This window comes from Oncorhynchus masou, chromosome 28, assembly GCF_036934945.1.
Source record: "Oncorhynchus masou masou isolate Uvic2021 chromosome 28, UVic_Omas_1.1, whole genome shotgun sequence".
Classification (NCBI taxonomy): domain Eukaryota; kingdom Metazoa; phylum Chordata; class Actinopteri; order Salmoniformes; family Salmonidae; genus Oncorhynchus; species Oncorhynchus masou.
In genome coordinates, this window is record NC_088239.1 from 64,424,973 (window position 1) to 64,447,588 (window position 22,616).

The 22,616-nt window shown below is 40.7% G+C and overlaps 1 protein-coding gene across 5 annotated transcripts in view; it reads left to right on the forward strand.

Moving 5' to 3' along the window:
* mast4 (microtubule associated serine/threonine kinase family member 4) overlaps positions 1-22,616 on the forward strand; it is a 215,220-nt gene that overhangs the window by 79,406 nt on the left and 113,198 nt on the right. For 4 of the 5 annotated variants that reach the window (XM_064942917.1, XM_064942918.1, XM_064942919.1 and 1 more), the window contains one exon: positions 9,343-9,374. In XM_064942917.1, the coding sequence (XP_064798989.1) occupies positions 9,343-9,374 (32 nt within the window). Of the gene's footprint in view, positions 1-9,342; positions 9,375-19,204; positions 19,472-21,025; positions 21,107-22,616 lie in introns of those variants that run through there. The other variant, XM_064942920.1, reaches the window with a different exon arrangement.

A 22,616-nucleotide genomic window follows, 5' to 3' on the forward strand; every position in this document is an offset into this window, starting at 1 on the left:
GGGCCCTGCGGAATATTCAACCATCTGAAGTCATCCCTGTTGCCATCAGTTGTGAATGGATTTTTCGATAGAGCACTCTGATGTGCTTTCATGATCGGTTTGCGGCACGTTTCTGACCGTTTCAGGAGGGAGGTCGTTGATACAAGTGTAGTCTGTCTCTCTGAAGTCTTCTGTCAATACATCAGAGGATTTTTTTATATTTTTTATTTAACTAGGCAAGTCAGTTATGAACATTCTTATTTACAATGATGGCCTAGGAACAGTGGTTTCACTGCCTTGTTCGGGGCGGAATTACAGATTTTTACCTTGTCAGCTCAACGATTCAATCTAGCAACCTTTCGGTTACTAGTCCAACGCTGTAACCCCTAGGCTACCTGCGGCCCCAGTGTATAGGATCCACATATACACTGCCTGTTAGCAACCACTTTTTGTTTTTGGCAGTATTTGCTAAGGTATAAGGACGAAGGTTAGTCAAATATGAACTCATCTGTTTTCCTTTTCACTTTGACTAGATTGGCCATATTTTAGCATCATTACTTTGACTCTGGCAGCTGTAAATGGCAACATCAACACAAATGACCATGTTCGTCATCAAAACGCTGCTCTTACTTGAGCTAGAAGCAGTTTTATATTGAGAATAAAGTTATGACCATAAAATTCTTCAGAAGCTAGACTGAATGTGGTACAGAGTAGTCCATTATAGAGAAAATAATAGTTTCTGTTAACCCTTTACACCTGTGGGAATTGGCATTTATGGATAGGGCTAAATTGAAATGTTCCTTACAGAAGAAATATGAAATGCATACGCCTGGTAGCAATTGAAAGGGAACAGTTTGGAGATGATGGGAAAATTCTTACACCACATTTGAGGACACAACAGTTCATCTGACACCAGGCTGAATCCAAACATTACACTGTTGATTTTATGTGCATTTTACATTTACTGTTCTTTAAGCCACAATTGTTGATAATGAATTTGAAAATACTCTGGATACATTCAGTAACATGATAAGAATATTCCTGGAAAATGTGGGTTAGGTGCAACATAATTACAAACCAATGACAAGGTTCTGAGTGAGAGGACTAACTGGTGTCTCAAGTGGACACATCTCTCCAAAGTGTGCACAGTAATTTCAATGCACTTTATGACTTAAAGAAGAGTCTTAAGCTATAAGGTGCTTTTTTTAAAGTATCCCAGCTGTGCCATTGAGGAACTCGAGCAAGCCCATTTGCAGTTTTGTTTGGAACACCACTCTGCAATCACACAATTATTGTTGTTTACTTAATTCAAAAACGACCCATTATAAATCGCAACCTGGGTCAGGTGGGAATCATTTGAAAGCTTGTTCTATTGCCAACATGACTAGCTAAATTATAAAGAAGGATCTTAGTGTTAGGCTTTCACAAGGCAATTCAGAGAAACAGATTGTAATTTTGTAATCATAGAAAGGATTAGAGTGCATTCAGGTGCGTGTTCGGCGACAAATTTTCTTCACAATAGACAAACGAGCTCATTCTGTTCAGAACAACCCAGAGTATGACATGTCATCTGGTAACTGTACATCAAACATAGTGATCATAAACATTGACACTGTATATGACATGAGTTTTATGATAGTGAAATGTGATGTGCATATTTGGACTCACTGGTGTTTTTGCTTGCTTGTATGACATCAGAAGCAGTATTTATTATAATCTTTAATCTTTCAAAATACATAGTCATCTTAATTTACATTTCTCTTACTTAGACAAAACATTTTCCAAAGTTGCCCAATGAGAGGGAGGGATTGGAAAACTTCTTGTCACGTGCTGTGCTCAAGTTCAGAACTGTTGTCAGTCAAAACCCATACAGAGCTGTGAAGCACAGAGCCAGCAAACCAGACCAGGATTTGAAAAGTCAATGAGATAATTATTTTTATTTATTCCTTAGTTGTTCATTTTCTCGAACTCTAAAGGAATAACCCAGATTCGAGCCAATGTCTTAAATAGCTGAACATGTTATTACTCCAACCTCGTGAAAGTGACAAACTGATATGTTGCCATAGTCGTCAAAAGCAACTTTATATCAAAGGAGTTACTTTAATTTGACAGACCTGCACATGCGCAGTTTGGCGCTAGATGACTGTTTGAACCGATGACTGCACACGAGTTTACCTAGCCAACGTCTTCTACGAGTGTGGTTGGGGATTTCTATTGGAGAAACAGTTTCTACATATCTTTATACCTAACCATCTTTGAGTACGTTTTGCAAGACCCTGGGGTATCGGGTTACATATCCTCAACCATTGGAGGCTTGGGAGTCCCGCCTAATTAACACGCATTCACTGTCTGGGCTCTGTCAATTTTTGTAGAAGAGGTTCGTCACATGCACGTAGCACTGGAATGCTGATTGTCCCGCATCGAGTCCCATTGTTCTTAGACACAAACAAATGGTTTTATCGAATTATAAAAAATAAAAACTATTTTTTAGATGTGAACCAAAACCACGTTGCGTTCGCAGATGGACAAACGTTATATTAGATGAAAGCTAAGATCGTAGCCAACTCTCTGCTACGTTAACGTGGGGAGGGAGAGAAGTATGAATATGGAGGCTGTGCACCAGGAAATTAGGCGGACCACTAATAACTAATATAAAAAATTAACAAGCAATAAGGCAGCTGAAATCTTATAGCATGTCAAATGTATGTTTGGTTGTGAGTGTAACTATGTATATTACCCCCATTTGTTATGAATAGGTTGTTCATAGCTATGACATTTAAAAAAATGAAATGTACTCTTTTTCATAGGATTTACTATGTTAGTTCATACTAGTACAAAAGTGCATACAAATCTTAGATAAATTATGAATATTTCCAAAAAGCCGAAAATGTAAGCTTTCTAGCAGTATATGGCATTACTAGGTACTGTTCATCGCCCTCTCATGAAAATGTTATATACGGCCATACACTTAACATTAACATCGAACAGGTGGCTCGACTCTCTTCACAGCTTTTTATTTTTAGTAAGCCTGTTGGCACAAAGGTAAACAGATCCTCACTTGTGCTTTCTGAAGACTAAACCCAAAACACAGTTTGTCAAGTAGATTCACTGTATGGATGTGATATTGCTTTTCTGCAGATTATGCCTGTGGAAGGTTTTGTTTGACTGATGTGTTTATTCAGTAACACAACATCCTCTTGAAGTCTGTTTTTCTCAGTGAGAGATGGAGGAAGCAAGAGTTAAAAACAACTATGAACTGAAAAGAGTTCTTATTCGTTCAGTCAACAGTCTGCAGCCTGCACAGCGTGATAGCTCGCTATTTGACCCTACCAGGAGCTGAGAAAGACTGTAGAAAATGGATTGGCAACAGCTTACTCTTGAGTTTCTCATTCTATGATATTCTGTGGACATAGCTGAGAGGCATTCATGATTATTAATCATGTAAATCTAGCAATTTGTTAATATCTTAAAATATTTAAATATTTCAGTCCAAATAGTTTTCAGCTAGTGATTAACATTAGGAATGTAGCGGTGGATAATATCTTGTGGCATTGTACATCTAGCTGCCATATTCCACTGTCATACCATCTAGACATGACAAGATTTCCAATAAGGTTTTAGCTTTGACCTAGTCTACTCTTTGTCCTTCAGCAAGTGATCATTCATAAACGGACCATACCACCCTGCATCACTCTGCTGGCTTGTCTCAACAGTTAAGTAAGGTTGGATCTTGGTCAATTCTTGGATGGGAGACCAGGTGCAGCTGTCGGCTCTGGGTCCTTCTATTGTGAATATCTGCACCAGCCTCATCCTACCCTTATCCCAGTCTCTTCAGTAAAGTCTCTCCACAGACTCTCCACCCCCGCCTTGTCATTACTCTGTAGATGAGAGCGCAATAGAGGCGCCGCGTGACCCTAGTCTCTCTGACAGACCCCCCGCCACGAACCTGAACGTCATAGGTCATCCAATCTGACCCCAGACACAGCAGGAGCTTAGCCAATCACAGGGCAACACACAAGTCATAAATCCTTCCTCCTTTATGACCTCAGTAGGAGGGATGGGAGAAGGGCAACTTCAGCATCATACTGCGCTCTCACATTAGCTACAGAAAAACCTAGCCATAATAACTTTCAACAATGTTGGATGAGAGGAATGCTGAGAAACTATGGATTAAAATGCGGTCAGTCAGTGAACTGCAATCTAATATCACAGAAAATTATAATAAGCGAGCGTCACAGTAAACCACTTGGTTAGGATAGTGGATGTTTTGAATGCATCTTTCATCCCTTTGGAGACTGAACCTTTGTTTTACCATTTATGCTTAACAGTGATGGTTCACTCTTCATTCTGTTCAATGTCTAGGAGATTAAGGTCATGTTTTGGATCAAGTTTTTCTTCCCTTTGGAGAATATTGATAGTTTTTCCTACTCATTCAAGCTCAACTTTGAGGGTCCATTTTGAATGACTGTTTTGTCTAGGACTTCTGAGTGGTATTATGATATCACCCATATTGTTATGGATCACATTTCTCTTCTGTTTGGGTAATATAGGCAGTCTTTCTTACCCATCCATGTTTAACTTTGAGGGTTCACTCTTCACACGTTGTTTAGTAGGTTTTGGATCAAGTGTAACTTTCCTTTGATAGTTTTCCATTCTCACTCATGCTCAACTTTGAGGGTTCACTTTGAATGTTGCCTGCTGCTGTTGCCTAGTATCAGATCAAGTTTTTCTTCCCTATGGAGAATATTGATCGTTTTTCTTAGCGTGGAAGCTGCAGTCTGACTGCTATTCAGTCTGGGTGTTCTGGTATGATTACCATGTCGCACCCCGCAGTGGTTTCATGCACACCGATATGTCTTCACACCATATGGTGTAGTCTTGCCTGCATGCTTACAGGGGCGTTTGCTTTCAGAAATAGCACCATTTGCGCTGTTTGAGTTTTGCATACTCTGTCTCACAGTATCAGGTGTGACTAAGTAGAATAAACAGGACGCAAGTCTTCAGTTTATTTCTTCAAACACAACCCAGTGAAAAAAATATTCTCACAAAGGTCTTTGTCAGTAGACCAACTTCTGTAAGGGAATATTCATGACTTCAATGTAAAGTATTGTGTCACAGTAGGCCTAAGTCTACAGTATGTACTTTGAATCTTAAGGGTAATCTCCACAGGTGTTTACCAGGATTTGTCATAGCAGTGTGTCAGTGAACCAGCTCGACCGGACAGTAGACGCCCACTGTGATTTGCTATGCTGTAATGGGATAGAATTCACATTAGCGTTAATTCATTCCGTTCTTGTAATTAGCGATGTGAACCGCGGTCATGTTAGCCAATGAAATCGTGTCCTGGGTGCACGGGAGCCAGCACAGGGGGCAGACATTCAGCTGTAATTGATGGCAATGGGGAGAGGGGCTTAGTTAATTTCTGCTGACTAGAAGAACCTTTAAAGACATGTCTTTAAACACTTCTGTCTCACCTCTGACAAAGGGACCTCACTATGTATTTCTTCAACCATAGTTATTGTAGGTATTGTTGAGTTTTATTGTTTAGTGCAGTGACATACTGCAGAAGGGGTTTGGAATGAAACGAGTTACAAATTGAATTGTTTGGGTTTTAGTCTGTAATTGTCATGTGTGGTAGTTAAGGCTGGGAGATATGGCCTAAAAATCACATCTAGATGTTTTCCCAAATTTATGGGCAATTCATGATCTCTTTTTTTTCAATGTTTTCTCTAAATAAGCCTTTTTGTACAATTTAAAGGTCAAATATTCTGCATTATACCTAGCATAGTCCTTCCACAAATTAATAGTTTTAACCTGCTTTTTTGTTGTTGCAATAGTCAGCAATTTACAAAAAAAATAGAAGCTGAAATTGGGATTTTATTTTAGGAATAAGGCCTGTTTTTCTTTTGAAGCCAGAAGGAGGCTAGTGTCAGCTACATTTATGCCTTTTCTAGACTATGGGGATATTTTATATATGAATGCTTCCGCTCAGTGTTTGAGATCAATTGACACTCTTTACCATGGCACTTTGAGATTTATATTAAACTGCAAAACCCTTACCTATATAGTCACTCATATAGTCAGTCACTGGTATACTTTTATTTACAAAGCCATTTTGGGTTTACTACCTTTTTATCTGTGCATTTTTATTGTTCAGAAATGTGGTGGGTACTCTCTTCGTTCGCTGGACTTTATCCTGCTAACTGTTCCAAATGTCCGAACTGAATTTGGTAAAAGGGCTTTTATGTACTCTGCGCCATCGTCTTGGAACACCTTACAAAATACTTTTAAACTGGAAGAATTTGTCCCGATTGGTATTTTTAAATCACTGATGAAGGATTTTGAGGCTGATTCTCTGACCTGTCAAAGTATTTAATTTGCTGTTTTATACTCTTGTGAATTCCATGGTTTTTACTACGTAGATTACTTGTAGTTTTTCATGTTGTCTGTCTGTAATTTTTTTGTAATGACTTGGTGCTGCCTATCTTGGCCAGGGCGCTCTTGAAAAAGAGATTTTAACCTCAATGAGCCCTTCCTGGTTAAATAAAGGTTAAATACATTTTTAAAAAGTCACTCATCTTTGTTTCAAGTCTATGAAAATGCCCTTTTTTAACTGAGCCATGCATTATGCACATTTTACTAATAATAACACACTTTTTGTAACAGACATTAGGATATAGAAAATCAACACCGGTCTCATCAATCTCTCAAGCCCACTTGCTAGTGATTAGCCAGCTAATCCTTATATAAAGAACTGCCAACTTCTGAGAAATAAGGTAGGCCACTTGATTTCAACATCTGAACAAAGTGGACAGGCTAACATGCTTTTCAAACAGTTGGAGACAGACTGGGTGTTTTCATAATTCAACTGTTCAACCTTGTGAACCTTTGCCCCAGTCTGAGGGCCAGAGCACCCTGGTGCAGGTTTTTATCAAGGACCTCTCTGTACTTTGCACTGTTCATCTTTCCCTCGATCCTGACTAGTCTCCCAGTCCCTGCTGCTGAAAATCATCCCCACAGCATGACACTGCCACAACCATGCTTCACCATAAGGATGGTGCCAGGTTTTCCTCAGACGTGACACTTGGAATTCAGGCCAGAGAATTCAATCTTGGTTTCATCAGGCTAGAGAATATAGTTTATCATGTGTGCCTAAATGAAACTCCAAGCGGGCTGTCATGTGCCTTTTACTGAGGAGTGTCTTCTGTCTGGCTCTTTTACCATAAAGGCCTGATTTGGTGGAGTGCTGCAGAGATGGTTGTCCTTCTGGAAGGTTCTCCCATCTCCACAGAGGAACACTGGAGCTCCATCAGAGTGCCCATCAGGTTCTTGGTCACCTCCCTGACTTCTCCCCCGATTGCTCAGTTTGGCCGGTGGTTCCAAACTTCTTCCATTTAAGAATGATGGAGGCCACTGTTCTTGGGGACCTTCAACGCTGCAGACATTTTTTGCTACCCTTTCCCAGATCTTTTTCTCGACACAATCCTGTCTCGGAGCTCTACGGACAATTCCTTTCACCTCATTGCGTGGTTTTTGCTCTGACATGTAACTGTGCGGCCTTATATAGACAGGTGTATGCCTTTCCAAATCATGTCCAATCAATTGGATGTACCACAGGTTGACTCCATATTGTAGAAACATCTCAAGGACGATCAATGGAAACAGGATGCTTCTGAGCTCATTATCAAATATCATGGCAAAGATTCTGAATACTTATAAAAAAAAAAATATTTATTTTTTAAACCTGTTTTTGCTTTGTCATTATGGGGTATTGTGTGTAGATTGAGGAGCATTTTATTTAATCCATTTTAGAATAAGGCTGCAATGTAACAAAATGTGGAAAAAGTAAAGGGGTCTGAATACATTCCGAATGCACTGTAAATGGGAAGGTGTACACAGCACAGAGGAGTGAAGGTGAGACCAAAAATACAACATGAGAACAAGACATAAACACTCATGAAAAAAAACTTGATTCTTGATTCCATACAGGAATTTGGAATATCGCGCAAAAACATGAATTCGATATATCGCCAAGCTCAAGTGGTAGTGGAAATTCTTGTTCGGAATCGGGAAGCAATTGAATGGAAATGCCAATCGTGTCGGCGCCACATGCTGTAAGTGCTCTTGAGATTAGTGCAAAAGTGCAAACGTCCTTTATGTATGTACACCTCCGTGCAGTTCCACAGTCGCAATTCAAATGTATTCTGTTCACTTGCTCTGTGTAGTTACAGGCTGGTTTAGGTAGTAAACACATCCACCGCAGCAGTCCCTATCCAGCCATTGACCATATCAGGAAATGACAGCACCTCTTCACTGTAAATACTCCCCTCTGCTGGTATATTAATACTATTGCATTTCCCCAAGTGCACACTGCATAGCTTGTGCATTTTTGGGAAACCTCTTAACCTTTATTGTGTTTATAACACATTGAGGCCTGATTTTAAAGGTGCAGTATTCAAACTGTGCATAATGATGAATACACTACTTTTATAATGTATACAGATGTGAATATTTAAAGGGAATCGAGGAAGTTTCTGTCCAGTAAAGGGTATGATTTCTGTGGATTCAGCAGCCTGTAAACATATATTCCGATCCAATTGATGAATGAAATATTCACATTTACGCAAATGCTTATTATACATTTTTCACATTGATTGACAGGTACAGTAAATACAAAGCTTGCATGGATCAACGTGCTTAATCCGCTCGGGTGGCCAATCAATTAAAGTGTTGTTGTTGATCGTTCCCCCGTTGCAGGGACTGCTACGGTACAGTACAAACCCCGGCTGGATCTTACTGGAGCTTATGTCATTGGTTTCCTGAGAAAAAGCTTTGTTTATGCTTGTAAGGGTCAAGCAATTAGCCATTTTTCCTCTTCTGAGGCACAGTAATTCTGTGATTTGCATATGGCCTCTGACGAGAGTGTGAATTGGTTCATTATTAACTTTGTGAACCAGTGCTTTTTATCTCGAGGGACTCAGAAACTGGGTCAGCGTCTGGAGCCAAGAAAGTGAAGTTATGCTTTGGGAGTGGATGAATGGACCCTCAGACAGGGTGGTATGTCTGCATCCGTGCAGCAGGTCATCGATTTTATTCATTTTTTATTTCAATGACAATGACAAATAATGCACATCCAATTTAAGTGGCAGAGGTAGCTAATAAAATAACTGATCCATTGGCTAGTCACACTGTCTGAATGTCAATCTATGACCGATATGTAGGTCTGTCAATACAAAAGCATCCATTTAACATCTTAGTGTTTTCAGGTTGTATGTCATGCTGTTTATCAAAGATTCTGTGTCACTGTGTCAACATTGAATATATTTTGTCCTAATCTTTTTTCCTTTATTTTTTCATTTACAGAAGGAGCTGAGTCTTCCAAGGAGGGGAAGTTTGTAAGTTTGAACTGGTTCTTATATTAAATGTACAGTATTTTTGTGCAGCTCTTGCAACCTGCATACAGTGTGTGTTATCCATGGAGCCAAAGAAGGGAATCCTGTTCTATAGTAAAATGTTTCATTCTCATGCACCTATTTTCTGATACTCTGAAGAAAACATATATCTAGATGTTTAATTTAAACAAGTAAATTAATCAGAATAAAGTCTCAATTAGAAACAAAGCTTTTATTTAAATAGCTGACTAAGCCAACCTCCTCGGACCCTCAAACTAAATTGCATTTGTAGGTACAATATTTGTAACATAACCAACCAGTGCACAATTGGTTTCAATACAGACATATGTACCCTGCCGTCTATTGGCCTTTGTGAACTGATCCTAATAAAATAAGATGCATACATCTCAGTGACCCCTAGACCATTATGTTAAAATCTTAATGGGAAAAAATGACTGAAGTAATCTCCTCTATAGGGTTGATCAATAGTATAATACACTGTTTATAGACACTAGGGTTTATACATGTTATATACACTATGCAGGTATTATAATTCCCAAACCCCCAGGGGTACGTGCAATTTAGTTGGGGTTATGCCAAATAAAAAGTTTTTTTGTTTGATTTTTATAAATACATAATCTTAACGTTTTCAAACAGACATTTATATTTTCCAACGGGGCTATTACTTTTGGGTGAGGTTTTTTTCTCGGCTGAAAAGCCTCGTTTCTGAATAGCCTCGCCCATAATAAAATTAAACCATCTAGAGTTCAGCAAAATAACAACAATGTCAAATACGGGTAGCCTAGTCAAATAATTAACGTCCAATCACATTAACCGTTACTCTCTCGTGTGAATTCCACTAACGGTCCTTAAGTAGCCAAATGTAGCTGCTGCTCATTCAGTTTGCTCAAATGTATAATTGGTTAAAAGAAAGTAAGACACATACCAGCTCTATTTGTAGTACTGCTACTACCAGCAGTACTACACCTGCACCTGTCGACGACACAAGTTGTTCTGCTGCCACGAGCACATCCAATGCTAGCATCAGTAATTCTACATTTGTTGTTAGCCCAGCTAGCATGGACACCGACAGTTGTGAATATGATGTAGCCGAAGAGCTACTTCCCCCTTACCCGGGGAAGCACCGAACAACAAACAGAGACATTGGAACGTCGAAGAGGCGCAAATATGAGAGCAACATTGATTTGGGGTTCACTTCTATTGGGAGTAGTGCCTTTCCTTAGCCACGGTGTGTTATATGTGCAAAAGTACTATCTCACAACTCGCTGAATCCTTCACTCTTGCACAGACATTTAGAAACAAAACATGCCCTTTTTTTGTGTGAGAATTCAGTTGACTTTCGAGTAGTAAGACATGTATAAAAGCAACAGATACCATTAATAAGAAGGGGCTAGAAGCTTCTTATATGGTGAGCTCCCGAGCCCCATACTATTGTGGAGGACTTCCTGCTGCCGCAGATATGGCTGGGACAATGCTGGGGGAAAAGGCCAAAAAAAAAACTATACAGACAATACCTTCATCAAACAACACTATTTCATGCAGTGACATGGCAGGAGATGTTTTGAAACAATTACTGCTTCGCATACAAGCCGGTGAATTCTATGCGTTACAGCTGGATGAGTCAACAGATGTGGCGGGCCTGGCACAGCTCATGGTATATGTCTGTTACGTTTATGGGGGGTCAATTAAGGAAGACATCCTCTTCTGGAAACAAGGACATCATGAGAGGATATTTTTAAAGTACTGGACAGCTTTGTGACATCAAATGGACTTTGGTGGTCAAGATGTGTTGGTATCTGTACTGATGGCGCAAAAGCCATGACGGAGACAAAGTGTAGTGGTAATGCGCGTGCCAGCAGTTGCTCCCGACGGCACTTGGGTCACTGCAGCATCCACCGGGAGGCTATTGCTGCCAAGGGAATGCCTGACAGCTTGAAAGACGTTTTGGACACTACAGTGAAAATGGTTCATTTTGTTAAAGCAAGACCCCTGAACTCTCGTTTATTTTCTGTGTTGTGCAATGATATGGGCAGTGACCATGTAACGCTTTTGCAACGTACAGAAGTGCGCTGGTTATCAAGGGGCAAAGTATTGAAACATTTAAAAAAATATTTTTTTTTTAAAGAGTCTAGCTTATGTTCTTTACTGACCATCATTTTCTGACTGCTTGCATGATGACGAGTTTCACACAACTGGCCTATCTGGGTGATGTTTTTTCCTCGCCGGAATGATCTGAATTTAGGGTTACAGGGACTCGCCTCAGCTATATTCAATGTGCGGGTCAAAATTGAGGCTATGATTAAGAAGTTGGAGCTTTTTTCTGTCTGCATTAATAAGGACAACACACAGGTCTTTCCATCATTGTATGTTTTTTGTGTGCAAATGAACGCTTGCGGACAATGTCAAATGTGATATAGCAAAGCATCAGAGTGAGCTGGGTGCGCAATTACGCAGGTACTTTCCCCAAACGAATTACACAAACTGGATTCGTTATCCCTTTCATACCCTGCCTTCAGTCCACTTACCAATATCTGAACAAAAGAGCCACATCGAAATTGCAACAAGCGGATCTGTGAAAATTGAATTAAATCAGGCGCCACTGATTTTTGGGCTCAGAATAGGGTTGCGCTGTTAAGACACTGATGCCCTTTGTAACCACGTACCTATGTGAGAGTGGATACTCGGCCCTCACTAGCATGAAAACTAAATACAGGCACAGACTGCGTGGGAAATGATTTTAGACTGAGACTCTCTCCAATACAACGTTGCAGAGTCATGTGCATCCTTTAAAGCACACCCTTCTCATGAACCTGTGGGGAGTTATTCACTATTTCTTTATTAACAAATAAGGTTCAATATGTAAGATGGCTGAATAAAGAGCAAAATTATTGATATTATTTGTGCCCTGGTCCTACAAAAGTCACTTCCCACGAGCCGGGTTGTGACAAACTCGCACTCATTTTTATTTTTAATAAATGTATTGAATAGTGTGTGTGTGTTTGGCACGCTTACAATGTCAAAACACAACGTTTGAGAGTGTGCGGACTCTGGTGCTAGAGGGGGTATGCAGCTGGAGGTTGAATGTTTGAAGGGGTACGGGACTATGAAAAGTTTGGGAACAACTGCACTATAGAATAGGGTCTATAGACGCTAGAGGGGCTAGAGAGACGCTCGAGGGGTTATGGTGTCTGTTGGAGGTGATGCATGTGCCTTAGATGGCACATGTTTAATTAATTCCTGAAAATATTGTGACCTTTTTGGTAGAGAGGCAGGCCTTAACCACACGGTATATGGAGTAGGATGAATCTGCCCCTTAGTGTTTCCTCCCCCTAATGGTTACGGTAAGGAGTCAAGCAGGATAAGCTGAAGCTAGATCTGTGCCTGAGGGCAACTTTTACCTGGGGATTGTCCCTGAAAGGGACCCAGATAGGATTAAGTCAGGTGCTCTGTCTGCCTGCCTCAGGCTAGGGCAAAGGAACAGCAGGAGCACTATAGGATTACAGGTGAATGGTGTCGACTGTATTTGCAACAGGACCTGATCTGGTTACGAATGCCGATAAAGCCTCAATATAAAGTGGGATTTGAAAACACAAAAGGCGTCACCCAGCTATTTGTTTCATTTATGAATATCACAGTCCAACAGGTTTAGTCAGCTAAAGGCCTCCTGTGTATTTCATGCCTATTCTGATGGGCTTGTGTGGCAGGTTTCAGTGTGACATGCATTATGATGGGGGAATGATTTGACTACAGAGGGGAGACACAAGGAGATGATCCACCAATATGTGTCAGGGGACCGCTTTCGAAAGCGCACGCAGTGTCTTTGGACCCAAGGGGCCTCTATTGCCTCTGGTGTCCATGGTGATTGGCTTTGACATCATATTGGCCTCTTTTTTCCCTTAATGTTGTATTGAAGAATGTCAGTGATGTCCCATTTATGGAACATGTTGCATTTGTTGGGTGATAAAATGTACGTAACTGAATAAGATGGTCTACCTTTAATCGATGCTTGAGTTGAACCCTTGGCTAAAATGTCTTATCTATTCCTGTCTGACTTCGAGAAATACTTGAAAATGTTATGAGTTGATGCACTCAAACAAAGTTAACATTCAATCTCAATGGAAAGTGAGGAAGGGCATTTCAACACTTCCTTGTTGTGGTGGTTTTGATTTATAGGTTTGATTCCTAAAAGAGACGTCCATGTATCAGTTAGACGAAAATCTGACTTGCAATGCATTCGGAAAGTATTCAGACCCCTTCCCTTGTTCCACATTATCTTACATTACAGCCTTATTCTAAAAAGTTCTAAATAAATAAAAATTCCTCAACAATCTACACGCAATACCCTATAATGACAAAGTGAAAAACAGGTTTTTAGAAATGTTCACAAATTTACTCAAATAAAAAACAGATACCTTATTTACGTAAGTATTCAGACCCTTTGCTATGAGACTCGAAATTGAGCTCAGGTGCATCCTGTTTCCATTGATCATCCTTGATGTTTCTTCAACTTGATTTGAGTCCACCTGTGGTAAATTCAATTGATTTTACCAGATTTGGAAAGGTGTGTCAGTACATGTCAGAGCAAAAACCAAGCCATGAAGTCAAAGGAATTGTCCGTAGATCTCCGAGACAGGATTGTGACGAGGCACAGATCTGGAGAAGGGTACCAAAAAAATTGTCGCATTGAAGGTCCCCATGAACACAGTGGCCTCCATTCTTAAATGGAAGAAGTTTGGAACCACCAAGACACTTCCTAGAGCTGGCCGCCCGGCCAAATTGAGCAATCGGGGGGAGGTCAGGGAGGAGACCAGGAACCCAATGGTCACTCATCAGAGCTCCAGAGTTCGTCTGTGGAGATGGTTGTCCTTCTGGAATGTTCTCCCATCTCTGCAGCACTCACCAATTTGGCCTTTATGTTCGTGGCCAGATAGATGGCACTCTTCAGTAAAAGAATTTGCAAAAATGCACCTAAAGGACTCTGACCATGAGAAACAAGATTCTCTGGTCTGATGAAACCAAGATTGAACGCTTCGGCCTAAATGCGAAGTGTCACGTCTGGAGGAAACCTGGCATCATCCCTACGGTGGAGGATGGTGGTGGCAGCATCATTCTGTTGGGGTGTTTTTCAGCGACAGGGACTTGGAGTCAAGTCAGGATCGATGGAAAGATGATCTGCGAAAAGTACAGAGATTCTTGATGAAAACCTGCTCCAGAGCTCTCAGGACCTAAGACTGGGGTGAAGGTTCACCTTCCAAGAGGATCGGCAGAGAAGAATGGGAGAAATTCCCCAAGGACAAGTGTTCCATGCTTGTACCCAAGAAGACTCGAGGTTGTAATTGCTGCCAAAGGTGCTTTAACAAAGTAGAGTAAAGGGTCTGTATACTTGTGTAAATGTGATATTTCTGGGGGGGTTTTCACCTGTTTTTGCTGTCATTATGGGGCTTTGTGTATAGATTGATGAGGGGGGAAAACTATGTATTCAATTTTAGAATAAGGCTGTAACGTAACAAAAATTGGAAAAGGTCAATGGGTCTGAATACTTTCCAAATGCACTGTATGTGTTCGTAGTTCCAGTTTGTGTTAAGCCCATTGAGAGTAGTGCGCTGGGTAATGTTACAGCCATTGGCCCGGTTTACTTCTGTGTCTAGAGTTTCGCAAAACACTTCAACAGTGTCATTTGACAACTGGCTACTTCACAAACTCCTGGGTGCTTGGGTCAACTACTGCCCCGCTATCCTCTCTCCCATTCTTTGTATTCGTAGACAGCCACTTCCTGTATTTGTTCCATACAGCAAATATAGGCCAGCTACACCTATTTGTTAAAGATACAATGGAGAGAAAGTAGGGTAGAGCAACACAGAAAAGCTGAGGGGGAAGATCAATTTCACTTTACTCTTTTGGAGTTGGTTAAAAATGAGAGCGTGTATTTCAATAATGCTTTATTGATGCATATGTCCAGCATTAACAAATAGCATTTCAATAAATCTCGTTGGTGTTGGTGATTTATGACATGTCCAATATGACAAACATATCATGTGTATGGTTGTCTGTCTCCAGTCATCGGTTGTGTTGACAGCGTCTCTGTGGGGGCCGGAACACAGCCGAGAATGAAAGCCTAACAAAAGCAAAGTTCATCAACTCAGCAGGCCAATCAGATGGCTGTTTGAGAATAACAGTGACTCATGTTCATTGGAGTTTGTTAACAATCCTTGTTTTTTTTTAAGTCAATGTGCTTGGATATGTGTTAGTATTTATTATGGGTCCCCATTAGCTACTCTTCCTGCATAAGACCATTACATGCAGTTTAAAATACTACCTGACATTACATTTCATAACACATTACCCAACACATTCAGTGTGTTCCCTCAGGCTACCACTCCACCACCACATATTTAAAATGCAACATGTCCATGTGTGTCTTGTGTATGTGAGTCAGATTTATGGCACCACTTCCATTGTAAAGAGGTAGCCTTGGACTTGGAAGAAATGTGATACTTACTGTAAGAGAGCCACGGAGAAGAGGTGAAAAAGAGGAGCACAGACATTCCAATTAACTGAAGTAGAAGAAAGCAAAAACTATATTCCCGGATGGAATATTGCTGTCATTTCATTTAAACATGTTTTAAGACAAGTGAATGTATTTGGTCCTTTTTCCTTTTGCCCCTTACTTTCTGTTTTTCTGCATCTATATCAGAGGTCAACCAATTATAATTTTTCAACTCCGATACCGATTAATCGGCCTTATTTATTTGTAATAATGACAATTACAACAATACTGAATGAACACTTTTATTTTAACTTAATATAATACATCAATAAAATCAATTTAGCCTCAAATAAATATTGAAACAATGCAAAAACAAAGTGTTGGAGAAGAAAGTAAAAGTGCAATATGTAAGAAAGCTAACGTTTCAGTTCCTTGCTCAGAACATGAGAACATTTGAAAGCTGGTGATTCCTTTTAACATGAGTCTTCAATATTCCCAGGTAAGAAGTTTTAGGTTGTAGTTATTATAGGAATTATAAGACTATTTCTCTCTATACCATTTGTATTTCACATACCTTTGACTATTGGATGTTCTTATAGGCGCTTTAGTATTGCCAGTGTAAAAGTATAGCTTCCATTCCTCTCCTCGCTGCTACCTGGGCTCGAACCAGGAACACATTGACAACAGCCACCCTCGAAACGTCGTTACCCATCGCTCCACAAAAGCCGTGGAGCAAGGGGAACAACTACTTCAAGGTCTCAGAGCTAGTGACGTCACCGATTGAAACGCTATTAGTGTGCACCCTGCTAACTAGCTAGACATTTCACATCGGTTACACCAGCCTAATCTCAGGAGTTGATAGGCTTGAAGTCATAAACAGCTCAATGCTTGAAGCACAGCGAAGAGCTGCTGGCAAATGCACGAAAGTGCTGTTTGAATGAATGCTTACGAGCCTGCTGCTGCCTACCATCGCTCAGACTGCTCTATCAAATATCAAATCATAGACTTAATTATAACATAATAACACACAGAAATACGAGCCTTAGGTCATTAATATGGTCAAATCCGGAAACCATCATTTTGAAAACAAAACGTTTATTCGTTCAGAGAAATACGGAACCGTTCCCTAAGTCTAAATATTGCTGTTACATTGCACAACCTTCAATGTTATGTCATAATTATGTACAATTCTGGCAAATTAATTGCGGTCTTTGTTACGAAGAAATGGTCTTCACACAGTTTGCAACCAACCAGGCGGCCCAAACTGCTGCATATACCCTGACTCTGCTTGCACTGAACGCAAGAGAAGTGACACAATTTCCATAGGTAAAAGAAATGTTAGCAGGCAATATTAACTACATTTGCAGGTTCAAAAATATAAACTTGTGTATTGATTTTATAGAAAGGCATTGATGTTTATGGTTAAGTTCACATTGGTGCAACGACAGTACTTTTTTGCGAATGCGCTTGTTAAATCATCACCCGTTTGGTGACGTAGGCTGTGATTCGATGAGAAATTAACAGGCACCACATCGATTATATGCAACTCAGGACAAGCTAGATAAACTAGTAATATCATCAACCATTTGTAGTTAACTCGTGATTATGTTAAGATTGATTGGTTTTTTTATAAGATTAATGCCAGCTAGCAACTTACCTTGGCTTCTTGCTGCACTCCCGAAACAGGTAGTCAGCCTGCCACTCAGTCTCCTCTTGGAGTACAATGTAATCGGCCACAATCGGTGTCCAAAAATACAGATTGTTATAAACTCGAAATCGGCCCTAATTAATCGGCCATTCCGATTAATCGGTCGACCTCTAATATCAATGGTGTATGTTTGCTCATATGTTGTTCATTGTCTTTATTGTGAACCTGTTAATTTCCTCCATTTAATCAACTGTCACCCACACACTGTCAGTTACTTCCAAAAGAGCCATGATCTAAACTCTGAATGAACCAGATTGTTCATTTGAGTAAGTGTTCAGGTTGCATTTGTAGAGTCGCTATGTTAGGTTGCTACGCTACAAAATGAATGAGTGGATCTTGGCGTGGCTGTTGGTTTGAGGTATGCCTGCCCTAGTTCTGATGTACGAGAGGTACATACCTTGTCATGTCCCAGTTACTGCCTGCTCTCCCCGCCTGCCTGCTCTACTGCTGCAGCCGATGCAATGCTCAGTCATCTACAAAAGTGCTTTTTTTTCCTAAAACCTGGCTCCCAGTAATAAACAATTGATAGGTTTTCTGAAGAGAGGCAACATTAGTGCATTATCTGTCTGTCTGCTTCACTCTGCACTCTGTGATAGGCTGTTTGGAAGGAGTCCTGGAAACAGTTGACTGCACTGTTGGCCGGCACTTTTTCCGCTCTTCAATCTATATCGAATGTGCTTCCAGAGAAACATTTGAGACCACAGACTGCTTGACTGCATAGCCTGTAGCCTATCTACAGTACATTAGTGTATTTCACAGCTATTTAAAGACCCAATTCCCTGTTTGATGTGACTGAAAGTCTCTCTTTGGCTGTTTTCTAATTGATCCTCCAGTATATTGTCATCATGATAGACTATCAATAATGTAGTTATTGACTCGACGTATGTTACATAGAGTACACCATGATTATTTAGCAATATATATTGTACAACAGTAAAAGGCAGATGATGCACGTCAGGGTGTGTTTTATCGGTGAATAAGCACTTGCCCCAGGGGTGTACTAAAGCACTGCAGGGGTGGTGGGGGGCAGGAGGATGAGGGGAGTGGAGGATCTTCCCACTATATTATTAGCCTTCTGAGGCATGCTCTTGCGCCTTCCCCCAAAATGACTGCTCATGTCTTCCATTGCTTTATTCTGGATGTTGGAAATCCACAGTTAGGAATGACAAATGTAGGGTGCACATTTTCTAGTATGACATGGTTTTGAATGGAGGAGATATGGAAATGAATGTAGCCCTGCAGTGACATTGTGTGCTGTGAGGACACCCTGCGATGTCAGGACCAGTCATGATGACGTGATGGAAAGGATAGACTGCATAGAGGATGAGAAGGATGGACAGCATACTGTATAGCATGGCAAGAAGGATTGACAGAATATAGGATGAATACATTCTGAGCTATGATGTTGCTGTAGTGAATCACCAGTCAGTGGAAGAAAGGGGTGGAGGAGACTCGAATGAGTGAGCGAGAGCATTTGCAAAGTAGAGGGGAGGGTGTGTGTGAAGGGAGGGGAAAGGGGGTATTGTGCTGCCTCTGTGCTCCCCCACCCTCCCTGCCACCTCAGGCTGACGATCTCCTCTGACAACCACAAGGTGGAACGTGGTGGAAGGACCCGAAACAAGCTGCAGTGTTGTTGCCGTTTCCCCTATTCTTTCCCCTCCTCCCCCTCATTTTGTTGTTGGAGGAGAGGGTTAGGCTAGCCCCATTCCTCTATGGTGGTGACTGGCTCTGGCTCTTTGTCAGTTCAGTGCAGGGTAGAGGATAAGCGGGGTGGCTCTGTGGCTGAGTGGTGTGAATATATCATGTGCACAATAGAGCAGGCGAGCACAGTTCAGCCATGAAAGCCCAGCGGGAGAGGCTGAGGATTCCAGGACTGACATTGGAGTGAGTATTTTTTCTTTCTTTTCTGCTCCACACTGCAGCAGACAGCTTCATTGGCCCCTGCTGCTGCACCTTTTGTTGTTGTTGTTTTTTCTCTGTAGCTACAACAAGCATTTAGCATTATGCAGCATTCAGTTTCAGTACTGTAGCAGCGTACGCAGCAGGATGTGTGATGTCAAATCCTCTGCATTGATTTAGCGACAGGGACTGTGTGTGTGTGCGTGTCGAGCAGAGGACTGCCGCACAACCTCTGTTTGGTTGTGACGACACACTGACACACACAAACACACTCAGACATACTCACATATACCGAAACACGCCACTAAATCATCGTGACAGTGTGACTATTAAATGGCATGCATTTGTGAGGCATGATCGTTAAGTTGATTGGCAGTAGAGTAGTCTTATACCCAAGGCCTTGTTGGCTAATGGCTCCTACCTACTACCAGTCACAGTAATCTGCTCAGCAGACAACACAGGCTCTGTTATGGCCCTGTTGTTTTCCTATTGCACATCACACAGATTAGTTCTTAGTGTAATGACCCATGAAGGCGGTGGCTCTCTGGTCACCGAGGCTTAAGCTAGCGCAAGTGCAGGTATTGCTCTGTAGGCACATACGTTGCCTACTCATTTCATTTAGATCCAGTTCAGTGTCATTACTGACAGGAAAGTCTATATGGTTTGATTTTGAATTCATCAGCTCTATGGAACAATACCAGCGTTTAATCATGGACAACTGATACTGTTGAGAGACTATTATTTTCTAATCATTATAGATTTAGTCTACTAACTACTATGATAGCAGGCAAAAGTCTGTCAGATTGTTCTATTTGGAAAACTCAGTTAACACTGGTTTGGAGGGCTAAAATATATCTATCACATGTAAAGTCCTTTAAAAAGTGAGCTTCCTTTCCTTGCCAGTGAAGTTACTGTAAAGGAGTAGAATCAAATCACATTTTATTTGTCACATGCGTCAAAAACAACAGGTATTGACCTTACCGTGAAATGCTTACATACAAGCCCTTAACCAACAGTGCAGTTCAAGAAATAGAGTTAATAAAATATTGAGTAAATCAACTAAATCTAATCAATCAAAGTAACACAAGAAGGCCTACGTTACATGATTTGCCTTCTCATAGCATTTATGAATTCCTCAGATTTCAAGGAGGAGTTGGTTTCATTGTGTACCTGTTTCAGGTTTCACTCTCCACCTGTGTGGATAGTTTGGACCCTTTCTATTATAATCGCTTAAACCAATCAAACCTCAAAGACCAAACAGTTTCTAATCCTCTAAGAAGTTAAACCTGTGTTGTGTGGGTAGACAAGTACCTTGGTAACCTATTTCCAGAACACCATTTTGCTTCATTTCAAAGGGGACCATTTGTTATGCTGTGCTGCTGTGGTAAATGTATGTCAGCTAGCTAGGATAACAGGGTATGTGTCTGCATACATCAGCCCAAATCCCTTCAGGCCTTCTAAGTGAGAGTAACTTTTGTCCTGTGCAAATTTAGTGTGCTAAAGGAGTCACTATTTACAAAACTTACATTTAACTTCCAGCCTCACGCCCCGAAGCTTGAGCCCGACACCCACAAGTCCTTGCAGCCCGCTCAGCCCGCTGCATGCGTTTCATTTTTGGAGGTAAGCGTTACAAGCTCTTTTTCGACCATCAAGGCCATTTTTGTTTTTGGGGGTGGAGGAACAAATCGTGCTGGATTGTATGGTTGAGTCAAAATTGCATGCAATCATCTCTTTATTCTGACAGAAGTCTGTTTTTGGATTTCTCTCTGAAATATGCTGCTTTTGGAGCAGCTTTGATGGAATAGGAAGACACAGGGCTTATATGGTGTTTTTTTTACATTGGATGAAAGTAGAGGCTGAGCTAGAAAATGGTATATCATACACTACAGTTGAGGAACAATGGGAAAGTAATTCTGCTTTGAAAGTTAAACTTGAAACACCTACTGGAGAGCTCTTCTTTGCCTCCACCCACTCAGCGTCATTCACATCCTTTTAAACCCCACCTATCTCTAAGGATTCACAGTGTAAGGAAACAACCAAAGATTTCAAGAATAAAAGTGGTGAAATTAGTAAATCAAAGAAGTAGTAAATATACACTTCATCGAGCCCTTGGCCTATATCCTAATCTGACTTTGATGCAGGTCATGTGGTTCTTCACATTTACCGTCTCATGTAAACACACACTATATCAAATCAAATCCAAGTGTATTTGTCACATGCACAGGATACAGAAGTTGTTAACGGTAACAGTTAGATTGTAGTGGTGTCTTTTGTTTAGACGTAGCTAGCTAGCTACAGTCACACAACTCAGAATTCCAACTTGGGAACTCTGACTCTTTCTATAGCTTCGACTTTCCGACCTGAAGATAACTGACGTCATTATTTGACCTTGATTTGTCCAGAATTACCAGTTGTTTTGAACGAGTTTGTGGGGTGTGTACTTTTTCAGAAAGGCACTGCATGTACGAGCCATGGACAATTGGACATTCCCCAAACGTTATAATAAGATTAGCTTACCATCGCATGATATGGCCTGTTAATGACTTTGCCACAGGCAGCAGGGAGCCTAGCAGTTAAGAGCGTTTGGCCATTAACCGAAAGGTCGCTGGTTCAAATCCCTGAACCAGCCAGGTGAAAAATCTGCAAGGCAGTTAACCATAATGGTTCCTGTAAGTCGTTCTGGATAAGAGCGTCTGCTAATTGGCTAGAATGTAAATGAAAGGTAAACAAAGGAACAGGAAAATAGCCTAAGCTACACGCGGATTCAGCATCAAGGACATTGATCCGAATTCCCACATTTTGACAGTTATGTCCAACAGATGAAAGTGAGATGCAGTTTTTTTTTTACAAAATGATAAAACAATAAGCAGTCTATTGTTAGATTGTTTAGAAACAAACTGACTTCCTATAGTCACTGATACTTTTCATTCAATGTGCATCGCTTAAGCAAGCCAAACTTTTCACAGAAGATTCATGGACAAAAACAATGTCCAATGTAAAGAAACAACGGGAATGTCTGATTGTTTTGCTTCTTGTGATATAATTTTTTAAATAAAATGTTTATAGACTCCACTCCATGGTGAATGAAGTTTCTGATGAACTCCACCCACGGAGTGGAGCAGAGACTTTG